Here is an 18,991-nt window from a genome sequence, read left to right on the forward strand (position 1 = left end):
TGGAATATTCACCCGTAATTATTGCACAGTCAGTCTGTGCTTATTTATCAGTGCACAGTAGACAAACTGGTACTATTTTATAATGTTGGGTACTTGCTTTTTGTGTTACGCCAGCATTGTTACCGTGCTACTGTTTTTGTATGTATTATTCGATGTTAACTACTTCATAAGATTGCTGGTTACGATTGGAGTTGGGAGGCTGTTTGAGAAAAAGAAGAAGATTGAAGATACCACAACTGTATATGGTAACTGTACCTTTACTAACATAAATTTTTAAGTATTATTTAAGTTGTTGTTATGTTATATATTAAAAAACAAATTATTACGTTGTATTTTATGGAAAAGTTCATTTTGGATTGTTTACCATTCACATTCTTCCTAATTAGAATATGCATAAGTTAGATCAAGGCGAGGTGACTTTTGAATTTGATGGTTATTTAATGGCTTACCATAAATACAATTTAATTAAAGCCAATGATGACGTATGTTTTCTAAATCAATTGGAAAAATCTTAGAGAGATGGTGAAATTTCTAACTGGAACTCAATTTGTGCAGTTTCTGTTTTATTTGCAGCATTAATTTGTTTGACTTACATATGAATATTAAGTGGTTTCTAAATGCGAAAATACGATGTACTTTTCTAATTAAATGCTTGTGTAATTCAATCCAAGATATTGACACATATTTTGATTAATGGTTATTTGAGACGGAAAATCTATCCGTTTCCTTTGTCTACTACTATTAGTTTTAATTACGCTGCGCTGTGATTTATTATCCAAGCAGTCATTATTCCACTTCCTTAAAATTAGGAACTTGCTTGCTTATTTTTGTTTATTTATTTTGTTCAACGTTATCATCTACTTATACGTTCCAGCCATTAAAAATAATTAGCCAATTAACAAAAATTAAATGCACCATTAATTTTATTTTTTATTCAACAACACCCACAAGGTATAATTATAAATTGCATTATTGTTTATGTAGGCTTTTGCACCACACAAGATGTGGACATTTTCTTCAAGCATATGAACAACGCCAGATACGCCAGAGACTTAGATTTCGCCAGGTTCCACTTTTACGACAGAACCGGAATCTACGAGGAAATAGTGAAGGCTAAAGGACACGTCCTACAAACAGCTTCGAACATCAGATACAGAAGAACCATTCCCATTTTCCAGGCCTACAAAATCACCACGAAGGTAAATCCACCTCAACTTTATCCAGATTTTGATTAATATCGTCGTTCTTGCAGATTGTTCACTGGGACGAGAAGACGTTGTACATTGAGCAGCAATTCATCACGCTCAGCGACGGTTTTGTAAGGGCTGTGGTGTTGAGCAAACAAGGCACGATTAATTTGAACGTTCCTAAAATTATGGCCAAGCTGACTGGTAAAGATGAGTCGTATAGACCGCCAGTCTTACCGGAACTCGAGGATTGGTTGTCTTCCATGGAAAAATCCAGTAATAGGCTCAGAAAGAAAGACTGATCAACTAAATGTTTTGAATGTATTTTATTGGTGTTTGTTTTTGTTGTACTTTGTATTAATTTTTTATATTTACTGAACTGAATAAATGTATGCTTTTGGAATTCTTTGTATGTACGTATGATGTTGGAGTGTGTAAAGGGTTTTATGTTTGTCATGAAACTGTTGGGTACGTGTTGAACAATGTGCAATTTAAATGCGTATAAATGAAACAATCCTATTTGGTCTACAATAATATTTTACAATGCTATAAATAAGATAAGAAGAACAAATATTAGCAACCTGTATTATGTAACATTAAAGTTAATATTAATATGTATTGCAAACAAAATTATTCCAAGTAAACTCTCTCTCTCCAGATTGTGGTTACATTACTGATTTAATTTCAAAGAAACTTGATGAGAACTTCATTAAAAAGTTGGGCAAATGTATGTAAATGTAAGTAAGGATAATAAAAATTGGCATTTATTAGTGCCATAATACCATGTAAATAAATCTTGTTTATCAAATTGTTACAAACGTCGTAGGTAAATCTCGCTGGTCTGAATCATACGTTGAAACTGAACCTGGTGGAACAATTTTTTTCATGATTTATTTGAACAAATTTGTTCCATATATTTTAACAAGTTTGTGTTTGAAACCTTTTTATGCTTTTTATTTGTTTCCTATATTATATTACAAATATATTTCTAATTAATTGAATTTATTGAAGAATTGATCGTCTTCTCTCGTACAAAATTCTTGCTCAATATGTTTGGAAGTAGTTTAATTGCGATAGAAGTTATTTAATTGCGACTAATCAACTTAGAAAGGAGTTCCATTCAACGAATTTAATTAAAAAGTTGGACAAATGGACTCCACATAAACTAAAAGAGGATAACAAAATTAGGTGTTTCACAGTTACTAGTTGTCTCTTTGACTGCAACACTAATGAGCCTTTTACTGATTTTTCTTGTTGTGTTGTTAGCCTAACTTCTTCCATCATACAGTCTAGATATTTCTCCATATGATTATTACTTATTTTTTTATTGTCAAGTTTTAACATAATAAATAGTTGAATTCTGAAGAAGACGTCAAAAGTCTCTTCAGCACCAGGAACCCAGAATTTTTCTCATGATATAAAATTCATTCCAAAATATTGGCAAAATATTGTTTATTTATGATGACCATTTCATTAAATAATAACTCTTTTAAAGTAACTTGTCACAATTGGTACCTAATAATTTAAATGTTAACAATAATAGTAAACCATAATGAATGGATGTGCTTGACCTTGATTCATGTCTACAAATTACACATATTACAGATTAATTTCGAAAGTAATGAGATAACCTATTGTCACCATGGGTCAAACTAATACCAGAAATCAATAACTGGTCATAAATATCAATTTAACTGATTCAAGTACTGAACAACCAAGTAAAACTACATAAGTAAAATATATTATAACAGATTTTTGATTTCCCATAAAGAGATTTACAACGCATTAAACTTGTTGCAAAATAATGAGCACATGCAACATTAAACATGTAGGTGCAACGAGTGGTATGAAAAGCGGGACCTTTGATAGTTTAATGGTTGCACTAAGAAAACGGGGAGATAATGAGCAAACATACACTTACAGAAAAGCCGACAAGTCCAAAAGCAAGCACAAAGGAACACATTCGGTTTATTCAACAAAAACAAACAATACTACAGGTCAATATTTACTTCAAAAATAGTAAATTGAGCACCGTAAAGTAAAACAATGGTATTCGAGTAATTGTTAATAAAATTTCTATCACTTTCCAAAGGCGATTGATATATGTTGTTACGTTTATTGATTTCTATTGCTCATTGTTCAACTGTGTGGATCGGAAATCTTATTGAAGACCATGGGAAATTTTTATTTATATAGACAATATATTATGCGGTTTTGTTCACATTTTGCAAGAAGAGAATGGCTGATGTGAAAATAGATTTCATATTTATACTCAAAGTTGTGATATAAAATGTTGCGTTTGCTTATGCGGTTTAATATTACGATTTTATTATTATTTGTGTTAAGGAAAAATAAAAAGAAACACTTTAAGTAGTATTTTAAAACAAAATATGAAATAAAAATATGATTGTTCTACAGTTTAATAGTCTCAACATTATTGTCTGTTTTGTACGAATAAACGACAAATTTTATGGTAAATGTTTCAAAGAAAATTCGTAATAAACTCTTTAATGTTCCTACATATTTCAAGTATTAAAATTTATAGACATAATGTAGGTTACCACACAAATAACTAGAATTTTAAAGCAACAGCTGCAGGTTTCGAAGAAGATTCACGTGACAAAAATGCGTGCGGACGTTTTTTGAATGAAACGCGACCAGAATGCGTTTTACAATGGGTGCACGTCGATCGAGATGAAAGTGCAGCTTCCACACATTTCTCGGAACGGATTGAATGCGTGAGCTGACACCCACTTGTCTAGTAAAACCAGATTGGACGCCGTCAACCGTACATGCATTCGATTACATTCCAAAATGAACCATTATTACGGGAACTGATTTTTTTTATGTTGATGATGGACGCCCACCAAAATTGCTTTGTTGGATTTATCGCATTTTTGGCGGCGAGTGTTGGTGTTTTGGATTATTAGTTTGATCGTATCTGATAGGTTCTGTGACGAAACTTTGAATTAATTATGGTGCTACTTTCTTACGAGTAAACACATTAAGACGCACATCTGTAAGAAGTAGTAGGTACCAGAAATAGTAATGTACGTTTTTAGCGACATAACTTTATTTAAACTAACTTTGTTCGACAAAATAATTACTATTATAATCAACAATCCCTCTACAAACAAATTTATGCTACTAGAAAAAAATTCTGGGTTCTTGGAGCTGAAGAAAAGATTAACCTCACTTTTGACCTTTTCTTTAGCTGTTTCTTCTTCAAATCTTTTGAACAGTGACGAAAATCCCATGGGTTAGGTTAGAAGTAGAACTTTCCATTTAACATTTTGAAGCTTTTGAAGTAGAAATTTGACTAATGAATCTCAAAAGGTTCATGTGCGATGCCCTCAAAGAGAAAACTGGCAACTGGTGGTAACTATTATCATCCCTTAATTTACATGGAATTCATTACTTGAAGCCCCTTTCTAACGATTGATTAATCGCATTTTAATGACTGTTTACTTAGGTACCTTCAAAAGGCATTTTCAATTTTTCATTTATCATTAAAATCAGATAACTTTCTTTAAAACAGCATAATTCAATATAATAATCATTATAAAGAATAATTTTTTGTCAATATTTTGGAAGAAAACAACAATTCTGGGCTTTTGGTCAACCTCACATTTGGCCTGTTCTTCAGAATCATTTATTATGTGAAAACTTGGGCAACGACAAATATAGATAACAATCATATGAAGAAATATTTGGACTATAAGTTGGGTTCACATTTCCTTCATTTGAATTTTTAAAGCAGCATGTGGTTTTGCGATGTCGTGAAGAAACAGAACGCATTTTAGAATTTGAGTAATTTTTTCATGGAAAATCAATAAAAGCCTTATTTGCGATGCATCCAAAGAGAAAATTAGCAACTGTTTTACCAAGTTTTATTACCCTCTCTTAATTTATGTCCATTTGTCCAGCCTATTGATAAAATTCATTGTATGAAGCCCTTTACTGATGGTTGATTAATCGTAATATAATGACTGTCTACTTCCAAACATCTTGCATGAGGATTTTGCATGAGATATTGTTTAATTTCTTCGTTGATACAAGTTTCAGGACGACTTTGGTATTGTTCATCTTCAATGCATTTAGTTAATCAAACAAATATTCTAAATAAGTGGAGGAAACAAATAATATGAGGAGCATAAAAACCTTCTAAAAACAAAAATGTAATAGACAATTGTGTTCAAATAAATCAAGAAATTCCTTTTCTAATACGAAATTTAATGTTTTTGGTTCATTCTTAAGTTGACCCTACCAAAATAGCTTAAGAAAATGCAGATACATTCATGTATACATGTAAATCTAATTCAGTCACAAAGTTTCCTTAGTCATTTGACTAAAACGTGAAAAATCAAACAAAAAGCACTTGAAAACACTTGTTCAATATCAGTAATCTAACTCTGTAAAAGCCTATAAAAAGCAGATGCATCTACTATCTGGTTTCAAATGATATTTTAGCCAGGGCTTCTGGCACGTCTGTTCAATGTATTGTTTGATGTGTTATTGACAGCAAACACTTTAACAATTTTTTAACATTTAAATAATTACGATTTACATGTTTTATATTTTGCAAAAATGGTGCATTCGCCAATTTTTTATTTAATGCAACTTTACAACATGTTTTCTTATAATACTAAACAAAACAACCATTAACTTAAATTTGCAAGGATCGTTTTCTGTTATAATCATTTAGATTCATTTCATGAGAGAATATAACTCTTATGTTTAACTTTCTAATTCGTTAATCATCTTATTATAAATGTAGTATAATTTTGGCTCATTAAACAAAAGTAGATGGTTAACCCAATTTTTATATTCTATAATTGTGGTTATAATAAAATAACAACATATTTTTAGATTGTATAATAATTTATGATTTCTAGGGAAAATAATTTTAAATTATTAGATACGTGAACGTAATGCTTGTTAATTATTATCTATTGTTTAAGATGTTGGAAGGAAGTTATTTATTAAATAATGTTCAATTCAATCTATTTAAAAAAAATATAAAGTATGTACAATAATTTATGTGTTAAAAATAAAAATAAAATATTTTTCTTTTTTATAATTTTTAACAACTTTAAACTATAAAATTATTTTATTGTAATTAATTTTTTTCGTTTAAATATATATTATAATTTTTTACAAAGTTTTATAAAATAACTTAAAAACATTGTTAAATATTAATATAAACTGTTCATAAAATTAAAATAAAAAGTATATTATGGAATATCTATTTTAACACAGAAAGTTAATTTCTGGTCTTTTTATAAGGAGTAAAATTTAAGTTTCCAAGTTCTGGTAGTTAATTTCCTGGGCTAGATTGTCGAAACAGCCACAAAACACCACCAGGAAAAGGACGACCGAATAGAATCTTTCGTCCTCCTGCCGGTGCGGATCCAAATCCGACACACCGACCCGAAGACACGCGAGTCTCGCGCTCGAAACGCCCGGATCGCGGATCCGCTTGTTCGAAAACCGACCAGTATAATACTGACCTCCTGTACGTCACCAACGAAAAAACTATTCGTGTTGCCGCTGTTCCGATATGGATTGATTTACGAGCGCCAAACTGATTCCGGTTTGTTTTGGCAGTTCGATGCGACCGTTGCGGGGGTGAACATGTGCGTTGGGGTTTGATTTTGGACGATTTGAAAGGTAATGAATTGTTGGTTTTTGGTGTTTATCGTAATAATTGGTGAAACGTGTGCATTTTGCACCGGCTAATAAATGATGCGAAGGTCGTTTCCTTGTTACTTGTATGTGTTTCTTAAAGTGGTTTTTGTGTTTCACGTTTGTTTAATTTTATTTTTGGTAAATATGGTAAAAAGTGAATTTTTTTTTGACATTTTTAATTAATAAAATTTTAAAATTGCTATACAATATTTCATTTTAATATCTTGTTTTTATAGTTAAAAAAATTATAAATTTAAATTTATTTCGTTTATTAATATACGTATACAATATTTTTGTGACCATTAACTGTGTATAGTTAAAATTAAAATTTACAGCATTAAAGGAGCAATAAAATAATGTAAATGCATATAAAATTAATCAAAATCGGTTATAAAAACACATAAAATTTATTATAATTTATTTTATGTATTTCCTAAATTGGTTAATATTTTATGTGTTTATTATTTATTAATATAATATTCTTAATTTTTCACTTTCCATTAAGAGACTCTCATTGAATCACATCACAAAATGTAAATTAACTTTCCAATTGTCTTAGAATAAAGAAATACAAGAAAATTAATATAATGTCCAATTTTCTATTCCATTTCCACATTTAAAAATGGACACTCATAGACTGATCAATTTTATACCTAAAGTATGTAAGTTAATAATATTTATTCATGTATATATTTAATCATTGATATTGCTTTAAATGAATGAATTGTAACATTCTCGGAAGGAATATGTAATAATCAATAAAATGTATCGTAATCTCTAACACATATCTTATCTATAAAACAAAAAAAAAATAATGTAAGTAAACTGGGTTGCATACAATTAAAAATTATTACTTATGTGGTTCCCCTATGTATAAACTTTATGTTAACACACTATAAGCAGGTCGGGTAAAAATACCCGTCACGAGAACTGTTGATTATTATCGGGCCGGGTAATTTTTACCTTTTTGAATGTACTTACTTTAAAAACGGGGTGAGATAATGTTACTCTATTGGTTTACATACGGAACTGAAAGAATTATCTCTTATTTTTTGTTATTATTCAACAACTTAGTGTGTTAAGTTACTATTGAATCGTGATACACTGAATGTTCCACATACATTTTATGTTTTAAGTGATAAAATAATGTAACAATTAACCATGAATTGTTTTAGAGGTAATTAGATAAGTTAATTTCAATTTAAACACAACTTAAAACAGTAATTAACCTGAATACTTACACAAATAATACGTTCGTGAAAATAATATTATATTAATCACAAAAAATTATCAAACCAAAACCACAAATCCGGATTTACATATCTATTATAATTACACTCTTATCCAAGACGTAAACACGGTTTTGAATTTACTGTAAATTATTTTCAAATTAAGTAGAACGCGACATTAATTTATATTTATCGGTGTAAAGTTTAAACTTTAGACTAATCCTGGTACGTTAGTTATTTATTTAACTGGTCAACGTGAAATTAATATTTTATATAACCGGCTTCTCACCTTGTTTAGTGATAAAGTTGTTATGTTAGTATTTAGTTATGCTGATGTTATCAATTCAGTCGCTAATTTGAAGAACTTTTTAGAATTGGGTTGTTTTTGTTAATTTTAAATATTTGCAGTCATAATACACTAAATTTTGTTGATAAGAGTAACTCATATAACACATGGCTTAAATTAAGATGAATATCTTATCATTCAGTCAAAAATATTTAAGTGTATATGAAAAATGTAACGAACGTTCAAAAAATATTTTAAAATGTAAGTGTATTTCAAATATTTTTATACTGTTCTTAGTCTGGTTCAAGAAGATTTATTGTAATTTATTTTCAATAATAATAATAATAAAATTTATAATTTAGAAACAGTTTATTTATCCGCATGATTTGATGGTGAAATTGCTTGTTTTCACTGCAATTCCTTATGATCTATTTTTAACAATCACACACAAAAATTGAAAAAACAAATGTCGAACAACCAATAAATGTTATCTCATTAGTTTTCGCGTTGCCAATGGCGTGTATAAATAGAAAATGTCGAGCGCCTTAACAATTTACGATGCGGCCATTCCGTTTTGAACTTTTAACATTAAAATGTCAGACTTGATAACGATTATCCAGAACAGCAATTATTATCTAAGAGCATCGGTTGAATGTCAAAAAAACTGTTGAATTGAAATCATTATCTCGTGAATGATTTAACGTATTTTTTATCTTGATTATAATACAAGATAAAAATATTGAATATCGTATATCAGTAATAAATTTATCGTTCAATTACATGACTGAATTATTAATATTTTCCAGGAAATAGTAATAGCAAGTTTATCCTGAAAACAGCACCACAAATTTAATTTTGAAAATTGTTTTTCTTCTCATATTTCAATTCAATGTATTAAATTTGTTATAGTGCCGTAGATTTCAGGGGATTCCCCTCGTTTTCTCGCCCTAATTTTTACGCCACTGAATATTTTTGAAAACTAATAACCATTTCATATTCTATGAACAATTTTGTAAAAAAGGTACTTTTGGTTATTTTTGATTGACACAGTCGTTTTTGAGATATTTGATATTTAATGTTTACTCTAATTTTCTTCAAACATAAAACTGAAATATTTTAAAGACGACTGTATTAATTAGAAAAACCCTTTTTATTCTAAATTGTATAAAGAATATGAAAAGTATTACAGTTTTAAAAATGGCGAAGAAAATAGAGCAAGGAAAATAGAGGCACCAAAGGTTTCGGAAATATAAGTATAAAATAATTGCTGAAAATTAATGAGGGCTGTATTTTCTTTCGAAGAAACTTCAGATTATTTAAATATTGATCATTATTAAACGTATTTCAACTGCTCCCAAATTTTGACCACTTATTTTAAAAACACCTTGTGTATCAGTGATAAATTCATCATTAAACTACCTGACTGAATTGCTAATTATTTTCCAGAGAAATGTTGTATCAGGAAATGGCATTACCTTATTTCCTTTTATGACTTACAGAATAAACTTCCTTGCAAATATTAATTTATCAACATTTTTTGATAATTTAGTACGTAACAAATAAATATCATAAATGTTCTTGACAAGATGAATCTACAAAGAACCAGTTCCTCGATGTCATTCAAAGAAGACAATTGTAGTGTCAAGACCCACTTCTAGTTACTGGGTTTGTTTGCCCATGAATATTTATTCGACGGCCGTTTTTAAGGTGTGGGTGAGATGCTCTTAGCACACCAAATATTTTAAACAGATCGAATTTCCCATGCGGTTCAACGGATCAACACACGTTGTCCAAAAACAAACGGGACGTCACCAATCGTAAATACAATGCTCTACAACTACTTTTGATATTGCTCTTGTGTTTATTTATGTAAGTATGTTTTATTGAGCTGTAAAAAACTGTAGTTAATTATAAAGTTTCGTCTGACATAAAAATAAAAAAACAACTATTAGAAATGATCGTTTTAATACTAATAATCTTGACCTCTATTCTAAGTCATTTTTACCACGTATCAATACACAAAAACCAGTTTTAAAATTAAATTAACATTAGTAAATTATCGACGGCCACATTTTATTTACACATTAATTATCATTTCGAAATTAAAAACGCTTTGGAATTTCTTCGTATCTAATTTAACAATTTTACTTGTTTCGACAAATAAGGTGTATTATACCGTAATGGTAATTTTCTTGAGAAAATGGCAGTTCTCACATCTCAGTAAAAAAAATTAATTATAATTTTTAATTTACGTCTTTGTTTAAATTTTTAAGTCAATTACCTTTCAGTTCCAAGTAACGAGTTAGGAGTTTCACTTAGAAAGTAATCGAATGAAGTAATCTAATTCATCTTTTTCAATGCTAATTTAGGAACAAGAATGTTACACACGATTTTTATAATCGACAGTCGTTATTAAACAATACATATTGTAACATTTTGTAAAGTAATCAGAAAGAAAAACGCTGATCCTAATTGCAAACTAAACAAACCGAATGTAGTAAATTGAGAACCGGATTGGTTGTTGCACCTCTAAGTTTGTACAGTAAACAGTTTTTATGTGAGTCCAAATTAAAAAGCAAACAAACAGAGTCTCAATGTGGGTGCTATTTTGGATCGGGTAAAATAAACAAAACAGCGTAATTACCGATTGCACTTGAAGGCCCTGCACATAATTTTGCCTCCGGCAAACCATTCAACGATTTACTCATGATATTTGTGTAATGGAACAATGTTTGCTGAACATTAATTTATTAATACTGAAGGTTTTGAGGAAACTGTTATAACTTCACAGAACAATAAACTTGTTGCTGATTGATTTTTATTGTTGCATTGTAATAGTTAGAAGTATTAATTTGTGGTAACGTAAACCTTTTTGTTGAAGAAGAATACAGTTTAATTAGCAATTAACATTAGTGATTTACTGATCTTTTGTTTGACCACAACAAACTCAATTGATTTTGGAATTAATACCTCCTATTTTAATGATCTCTAGAATATTGTTGTTACTTTAAGTACATTTTTTGCATGCGGAGTTTAAAGTCTAACTGACTGGCTACAAATAACTGTTATACAATACATTATTGGCTAATTATAAACAAACAAAACGCACGTAACTACAAATTGTGTTCAATTGAACTTGAACTCCAATGAATCAGTTCAAAGTTTATAATTCAACTCAGGTTTCTGTTGACAGTTGACGTTTTAGTTTTAAATAGATTTAACATAATTTTCAATTTTATATACGCATGAAAATTATTGTTATTGTTGCTCCCAAAATATCCAATAATAAATTTACTTATAGATTTATTACATCCTCTATGATCTAAGAGTTCTAATTTTAAAATATTTTCAATATTATCTAATAAAATTTGCACCTTTTTACTTTTTGCTACGTTTTATGCATCATTCATTGATTGGATCGTAATTCAATCAATTATCGAAATCATTCGATTTATTTGTTGTAAATCGATGATCCGTAATGGACAAATTGGTTTAATTGTGCAAAAATAGAAATTTTACACACAAAACCAGCGTAAAATTCATTAAAAATAAAAAGTTACAATTGATTTGGACAACCATAAAATTATTGATATGGATAAAGTAATACTTTTATTAGAGAAAGTATTTTTTATGATTATTTAATAACAAATATTTAATAATGTAGGTACCTAACTTACTTACTTTTATGTCAAAATATTTAAAGTTTCATGTTTGTTCATTTATTCATTTATTTTTTATTAATATTTGTTTAGGTTGATAGGGAAGACGTTTATTTTCTAGATATCTAACTTACCTACTGTTATTTTAAACTACATAATTAAACTTGTACAAACTATAGGAAAATTTTAAAAATTATAATTTAGATTTTATATGCTATAACATTGAATTATTTTTGAGATTTTGACTTTTTTAATTAATAATTGATTTGTTTAATAGAAAAGAAGTTTATTTTCTAGATATCTAACTTACCTACTATTATTTTAATCTACAATTTAAACTTGTATAGGAAGAATTATAAGTTAGATTTTATAGACCACAACATTGAATTGTTTGTGAGATTTGACTTATTTTTTATTAATGATTGTTTTGTTTAAGAGTAGAAATTTATTTTCTAAATATTTAATTTACATACTATTATTTTAAACTACATATTCTCTATAATATAGGGAAATTTTAAAAATATATCTTTTTTAATAATACTTGTTTAATAAGAAAGAAACTTATTTTCTAGATATTTAACTTCCTTACTATTACTTAGAACTAAGTAAAGATTTGGCTTACATTTAAATAATGTTTTTGTTAATAGTAGTAAAGATGCTTATTTTATAGGTATCTAATTTACCTACCTACTCAAACTATCTGAGTTACAGTATAGGGATATTAGTTATTTTATTTTTTACACTTTAAAACTCTATATTATTTTACATTTATATATAATATTGCATCAATAACTATTGTGGAGATGTTTATTTAATTTGATTAACACTAAAATGCATTAAAATTCCTCGCATCGCCACCACCTAATCAAAATAAAGAAAAACAAACGACGAACTCTCGAACAACAAAGTGGGTGGCATCGAAACACAATCAATCGATTCATCCGTCGAACGAAACAATCGTACATTCGTACAAATTGAAACAATAAAACTATTGAGACGCCGTTTCGAGTTCCTGGTGTGACTGATCCGGCCACGATTGACCGACTAAAAGAAAGGCGATAAATTCGCGGAAAGCACGATGAATAATTCCATATAAGTAGGTTTTCTGAAGCCGTCCACATCGAGTAACGTTACAATGTCCGCGATACTTTTAATTAGGAGCGCGATCGCTTTTATTCAAGACGATTGTCCGTGTTAAATTACATTGCTTACAATTATAATTACACGGTGTTATTATATTAATTTTTTCAGTTCAGTTTGTGGCACGTGGGAATTAATTGTGGGACACAAACTTATGGGTTGGTGTTATAAAAAACTGATAAAATAAATATGCAATTGACATTAATTATTCATCTGATCTAAGAAAAGGAATAAAACAATTGGCACAGTCTTTCACAGATGAATTGTGAAACGCAAGTTAAAAAGTAATTTATTGCATTTAAATACCAAGTTAATGTTCAATTACAGTACGTCTATTTACAACGTGCTCACGTTGATATTCTTTTAGGTACGACAACAAAAGCTTACCATAAAAAGATTTTGCATTTCAAGCAGACATTGAATATTAATAAGATGCAAATCCGAAGATAAAATGAAACACCAAATCACAATCCCATGTATGTTTTATTTGTCCTTTTCACCTTTAAATTTTTAAGTTTTCAAGCCATTATTCCTGAAGAGGAAAATGTAATCAAATGTGTAATATATGTACTCTTGATCTTCGTCTTCGATCATCATAAATTATTAGGAAGATGTATTTTGAGATTGGTTGACGTAAATGTCAAAGTGATTGATGGACATTTATTAAATTAAAAGAATGTTTTGTTTGATTTATTCGGATAAAAAATATTAAATCATTAGTGAATTTGGTTAAAAAAATGTACATGTATAGACAGTAAGACTTTTAGTACATATCATCCACTTAAAATTTATTAAAATGGATTTTTGTTGCAGGAAACGCTACAACGAAATGTCCAGTGGGTACACCTGCTTAAGAACGACATTTTGTGTTATAAATGTCATTTTTTGGGTAAGTACAACTTCCATAAATTATAATAATGTCATAAAATAAAGGAACATTATAAAATTCATATAAATTCTTGATTACTGAGTCACAAGTTTTTTCAACATGTTGATTGAACAACAAAATGCTGCATCAAATATCAAATATTTACTAACCACTCTCCCGAACCTTAAATGCCAGTGCTGTAAAAAAGCAGTAAATCAAAACCGTTTAATTTGACGCCCACTTATGCACTTGCTTCTATTACCATATCAATAGCGTCACATTTATTTATTATGATGGCAAACTTATTGAATATTCATTACTCTTGTTTTGTGTAGATCGCTGGCTGTGGTATCCTGGGCGTCGGAATTTGGCTGAGGGTGGCCTACGAGGGGTACGCCACCCTTTTACCTCAATATGCCTTGATCAGTGCCGACTCGCTGGCCATACTGGCCGGCATCATTACTTTGATTTTATCGTTCTTCGCGTGCTGCGGCTCGTGGTTCCAAAACAGGTGCATGCTCATAACGGTAAGACAAAAAAAATTAATTGTGATCAATTAACCAACACCGACGTTTCGCAGTACTTCGTGTTGGTGGTGCTACTGTTCATTGGGGAGTTCCTGACGGGCTCCATGGCGTTCCTGTATAGGTCCACCCTGAGTCACACGCTCAGGGAAGAACTGAAAACCGGGCTGATTCATCACTACAACGTGACGGCAACGGGCCCCAACAGCCTGGTTAACATCTGGGATAACATGCAGACACAAGTAAGTTAAGTGTTGTCCTAAGATGCTCATAAATTAAGTGATTCTCTCAGTTTAGATGCTGCGGCGTGGACAACTACGAAGATTGGTTCGACATTGATTCATGGCCTGGCCACAGATGGGTACCGGATACTTGTTGCTTTCCTGCATACGCCGACAAGGATTGTGGGAAGAGCCAATCGTCTGCTAATTACTATCCTGACGGATGCTACAGACAGATCAACGTTTGGTTCATGCAGAGGCTGTACATCATCGGGTTTGTCTGCATAGGGGTCGCTTTCCTGCAGGTTTGATATTAAAGGGTTGTCATATTTTGCAGACGATAATTTTTATTGTTTTAGCTCTTCGGACTGGTGGCGTCGATGCTTCTGTTTTGTACGATAAGTCACAAATTGTACAGATCTTGTAGCTACAAAGCATATTCCTAGTACAAAGTGAGAGAGTGTTGAATTAAAGATCTGTTACTTCAAGTTATTGTAAGATAACTGGCAAATTGTTGTATATATTAGATTTATTTATTACAAATAAATAAACATTGTAGAGCTGTGTAGGATGTGCAATTATTCTGTTAAATGTAAATAATATTTTTATAAACAACCTCACAGAACCAAATATAGATGTGTATATCAAATTCAACTTAGTTTTTTGTATAATTTAATTTTTAATGTCATGTTAAATGTGAATGTAATAAATTATATATTTTTATTACCTGACTTTCGTTTCCTTTTTTGATACACGTGAAATAGTTTAAAAATTAGTAACTAAGATATGACTAAGGTGGTTCCAAGTAAAACCTGTGACTAAAGGAAATGCTTCATACGTTGTACTTTCATCTTATTATCTGTATTTTCTATAAGGTGTCTAATTATTCACTAGTAAAGCGTGGTTTTTATGTAACCACAAATTTTTTTACCCAATTATTCAAGATCAAGGTGATGTCATTATATAATATATATATAAATTTAAGTTGACTTAAGTGTTTTCAATGGCACGTAAATAAAAGAGTATTTAAAAAATTACAAAAATATATTTACAAAAAGAACTATGTACATAAGCAACAAAAAAACAAACAATAACAACCCATCACACCTTACAAACCAATGAGTTTTCCTCCAACAGCGTTTAGCTGCGTAGTGATGGTTTTGCCCACTTGTTTGGCCTTCTGGAACGGAAGCTACAACAAACAATATGTGATCCATTCTATCACAAACTCAATAATAATAAACACTTACATCAACTGCAGCGTTAAGCGCGTTGGACAATCCTTCATATTTTCCAATGATGAACGTTCCAATGGACCTAAGTTTGTCGCCGTCGTTTCCGTATTTCTCGTGCTCTTGGATGGTGTCGACCAACGGTTTGGGGCCGTAGAGGCCGGCAGCGAACTGCTGCAACTGCGTGTACTTGGCGTCCAATTGGCTGGTCAAAGATTCAGTCTCCAAGATGGCGTGTTTCCTTCCGGAGTCCGGGAATGAGGACAACGATGGAAGCAAGGCGGTCTGAAAAGTTTAAGGGAGATTTTAATGGGTTTTACAGATAAATTGATTAATAGACCTTAGCACTGAGACCTGCGGAGATTTTCTGATTGGCGATGTCGCCGATGTTGCTCAAAGGTGTGAGGATGCTAGTGGATATTGAACCTGTGGGCATCGCGAAGCACGACGGCACCAACATCACGAAGATTTTGAAGGCAAACATCTTCTACAATACAACTACAATTTAAAGTCATACATTTAATAATAATCTATTTGTCCGGTCTCAATATGAAAGATTCTAGTTTGTATTTATGCTCTGGTAATTGATTCAATAATTAATCTTAAGTAAAAAAAATAAATATAGTTGCAACAAACCATATATGCAACCAATTTGCACAACAAAACAAGTGTGATGCAAATAACTACACCTTTGGCATAGAAATTGCTTGTGCAAAACTGTACCAGCATTTCATTTAGTGGAAGTCCTAATTTAAAATTGACAGGTGGGTAATTTAAATTCCGAACACGCTAATTGATTGCAATATTTATAAATTCACATGCAGCAGTCAAGGTTCACAAAAACTTTTGTGCCACTAAACTTTGTCAATAGTTAATTTGCATATGCGGTTTCATCACTGTTTTAAAATTTATATTATTGGTTTTGAAATTATTAAATTATATTAAAATTAGTCACAAGATCAAGTTTAAAAATTTGTCAATTCTTGTGGGTAATAAAAGTGTCAATATTAAGGCTGTAATTCAACAGTTTTTTGAGTTGAGAGGACACATGATATTTCATAATATTCAATGTCGCTTTAAGTTAATCAAATATTTAAATATGCTAAATTGTAGATGGTAATTTGTGGTTTAATTGATCAAATTAATAATTGTCAACGATGTCGCAAGGCGTGTAAAAGTAATTTGGTTTTAATGGCTCTTAACAGGAAATTGCAAATATAAAATCACAAGTACCAGTATATTACAACTAGAACAAATAAAAATTCAATTAAATAGTTAAAAATGCTAAAACATCGATGCTAATTTTTGATTTAATTGATAAAATGTCGCAATTAAATAAATGTTAATAATTTCACAAGACTTTAAAATTAATGTAAATTAAAATAATTGTAAATATAAAACTAAAATTAAAGACATATTAGACTATTTAAAAATGTTAAGATGCAAATGGAATTTTCTAGTTTAATTAATTAATAATATTTTATAATTTTCATCAGTTTAAAACTTTGCTAATAATACTGAATTTTTTTTTATAATTTTCAACAATTCGACGCTTTTAAAATTAATTTAACTTTACGTAATAAATCAATTAAATATTTTAAAATATTAAAATGTAATTTGTGGTTTACATACTGAAATTAATTATTGTTTTTTAACAATAATTAATTTCAGTATTTTTATATCACAAAACTTATAAGATTAATTTAATTTTAAATAATTTTTTAAAAATAATACTAAAAATACAAATATTTTATAATTTTCAGCAATTAACGTCTGTAAGATTAATTTAACATTCAGTCATTTTAGAATAGGAGAAAACTAAATCAAGAAATAAATCAATTAAATACTTAAAAATATTAAAATATGGATGGCAATTTGTAATTTAATTAATTCAATATTGAAATTAATAATTGTTAAAAAACCCACAATGTATGTAAGATTAATTTAATTTTAAATAATTGTTTATAATATTAAAAATAAAAATATTTTATAATTTTGAAAAGTCCAACGTTTTTAAGATTAATTTAACTTCAAGTAATTAATGAATAAACAAAATTACAATTAAAGTAAGTAAACAGTTCCTTTAAATATTTAGAAATATTAGAATAAATATAAAAATTACTGGTTTAATTGATCAAATATGAAAATTAATAATTGTTAAATTAAACTTAAGATTAATATAACCTATTTATGACATATATTATTTATTGTTTATTTATTTTATATTTATGTATTTTATATTTTTTTATTGAAATTATAATATGTAATATATTCAACTATTCCACAGACAAATTAGCTTTAAATTATTTTCAACAAGAAATTGCAAATAAAAAATTAGTTACAAAAGTATTACAACTAAAACAAGTAAAATTTAATAAAAAATTGAACAGACTTTATGATTTATATTTAATATTGATGTTTATATGCGATTAATGTGTAATTGGAAAGAACCTGAACTTTAAGACTACGAATGAAGATTCAATTATTAATTCAAAGATTTTGTTAAAACAGTGAAGAAGCAATGCTAATTTTCAAATTTAAATTCAAACGTGTGATTTAACAAGCATATATTATCATCGAAAACTCACAATTAGATTATATAAATCGAATGCTTAACATAAACAACGATAAAAAATTCTATCGACTTACCTCTGTTAAAGAGTGTAATTTGATCGGCAAACACGCACAAACGGACTGACGATAAAACCGCACGATTATTCTTCGGTGGTGGCTACAAGGGCATTACTTAACATTTACGACACACGTTACTTGCCAATGCAATTAATTTATTTATTTGATACTTTCACTAGTTGCAATAATCCAAGTACCTTACCGGTGGACGTCGATAATTACTTCAGTATTTAATACGAGTACGAGTAGTTCACTTTCTCTGAACAAATTGAGCGGATGCCATAACTTGCGATTTGTTTTAAAGATTTCGTCCAACTGGATCTTGC

General features: G+C 29.4%; 3 protein-coding genes across 5 annotated transcripts; 2 read left to right on the top strand and 1 right to left on the bottom strand.

Moving 5' to 3' along the window:
• Positions 1 to 40: 40 nt before the first annotated feature.
• Positions 41 to 1,590, top strand: LOC109598390 (protein THEM6). Its single transcript, XM_020014292.2, has 3 exons — positions 41 to 245; positions 985 to 1,199; positions 1,253 to 1,590. Exons 1-3 carry the CDS (start codon positions 83 to 85, stop codon positions 1,487 to 1,489), a joined length of 615 nt encoding a protein of 204 aa, XP_019869851.1. The 5' UTR covers positions 41 to 82; the 3' UTR covers positions 1,490 to 1,590.
• Positions 1,591 to 6,697: 5,107 nt separating this feature from the next.
• On the top strand, positions 6,698 to 15,533 carry LOC109598386 (tetraspanin-9). 3 transcript variants are annotated; one of them, XM_020014288.2, is made up of 6 exons: positions 6,698 to 6,857; positions 14,003 to 14,078; positions 14,393 to 14,584; positions 14,638 to 14,823; positions 14,874 to 15,107; positions 15,162 to 15,533. In XM_020014288.2, exons 2-6 carry the CDS (start codon positions 14,019 to 14,021, stop codon positions 15,246 to 15,248), a joined length of 759 nt encoding a protein of 252 aa, XP_019869847.1. In that variant the 5' UTR covers positions 6,698 to 6,857; positions 14,003 to 14,018; the 3' UTR covers positions 15,249 to 15,533. The 3 variants fall into 3 exon arrangements, with proteins under 3 accessions (XP_019869847.1, XP_049826004.1, XP_019869846.1); XM_049970047.1 differs by lacking the exon at positions 6,698 to 6,857 and adding an exon at positions 8,600 to 8,651; XM_020014287.2 differs by lacking the exon at positions 6,698 to 6,857 and adding an exon at positions 13,873 to 13,943.
• Positions 15,534 to 15,827: 294 nt separating this feature from the next.
• Positions 15,828 to 18,955, bottom strand: LOC109598392 (uncharacterized). Its single transcript, XM_049969762.1, has 5 exons — positions 18,868 to 18,955; positions 18,684 to 18,765; positions 16,375 to 16,521; positions 16,053 to 16,319; positions 15,828 to 15,994 (listed from the first exon to the last, which is right to left on the bottom strand). The coding sequence occupies exons 3-5, from the start codon at positions 16,516 to 16,518 to the stop codon at positions 15,911 to 15,913; spliced, it is 495 nt and encodes a 164-aa protein (XP_049825719.1). The 5' UTR covers positions 16,519 to 16,521; positions 18,684 to 18,765; positions 18,868 to 18,955; the 3' UTR covers positions 15,828 to 15,910.
• Between the last annotated feature and the right edge of the window lie 36 nt (positions 18,956 to 18,991).

Source organism: Aethina tumida, chromosome 7 (genome assembly GCF_024364675.1).
Source record: "Aethina tumida isolate Nest 87 chromosome 7, icAetTumi1.1, whole genome shotgun sequence".
NCBI lineage: Eukaryota > Metazoa > Arthropoda > Insecta > Coleoptera > Nitidulidae > Aethina > Aethina tumida.

Coding starts and splice junctions, on each gene's coding strand:
- LOC109598390 (XM_020014292.2), top strand. CDS start 83: ATGTTGGGTACTTGCTTTTTGTGTTACGCCAGCATTGTTACCGTGCTA. Junction 246..984: donor AGATACCACAACTGTATATG/GTAACTGTACCT, acceptor TTGTTTATGTAG/GCTTTTGCACCACACAAGAT. Junction 1,200..1,252: donor CCTACAAAATCACCACGAAG/GTAAATCCACCT, acceptor TCGTTCTTGCAG/ATTGTTCACTGGGACGAGAA.
- LOC109598386 (XM_020014287.2), top strand. Junction 14,079..14,392: donor TTATAAATGTCATTTTTTGG/GTAAGTACAACT, acceptor TGTTTTGTGTAG/ATCGCTGGCTGTGGTATCCT. Junction 14,585..14,637: donor ACAGGTGCATGCTCATAACG/GTAAGACAAAAA, acceptor GACGTTTCGCAG/TACTTCGTGTTGGTGGTGCT.
- LOC109598392 (XM_049969762.1), bottom strand. CDS start 16,518: ATGTTTGCCTTCAAAATCTTCGTGATGTTGGTGCCGTCGTGCTTCGCG. Junction 16,320..16,374: donor CCGCAGGTCTCAGTGCTAAG/GTCTATTAATCA, acceptor TAAACTTTTCAG/ACCGCCTTGCTTCCATCGTT. Junction 15,995..16,052: donor CGCTTAACGCTGCAGTTGAT/GTAAGTGTTTAT, acceptor TGTTTGTTGTAG/CTTCCGTTCCAGAAGGCCAA.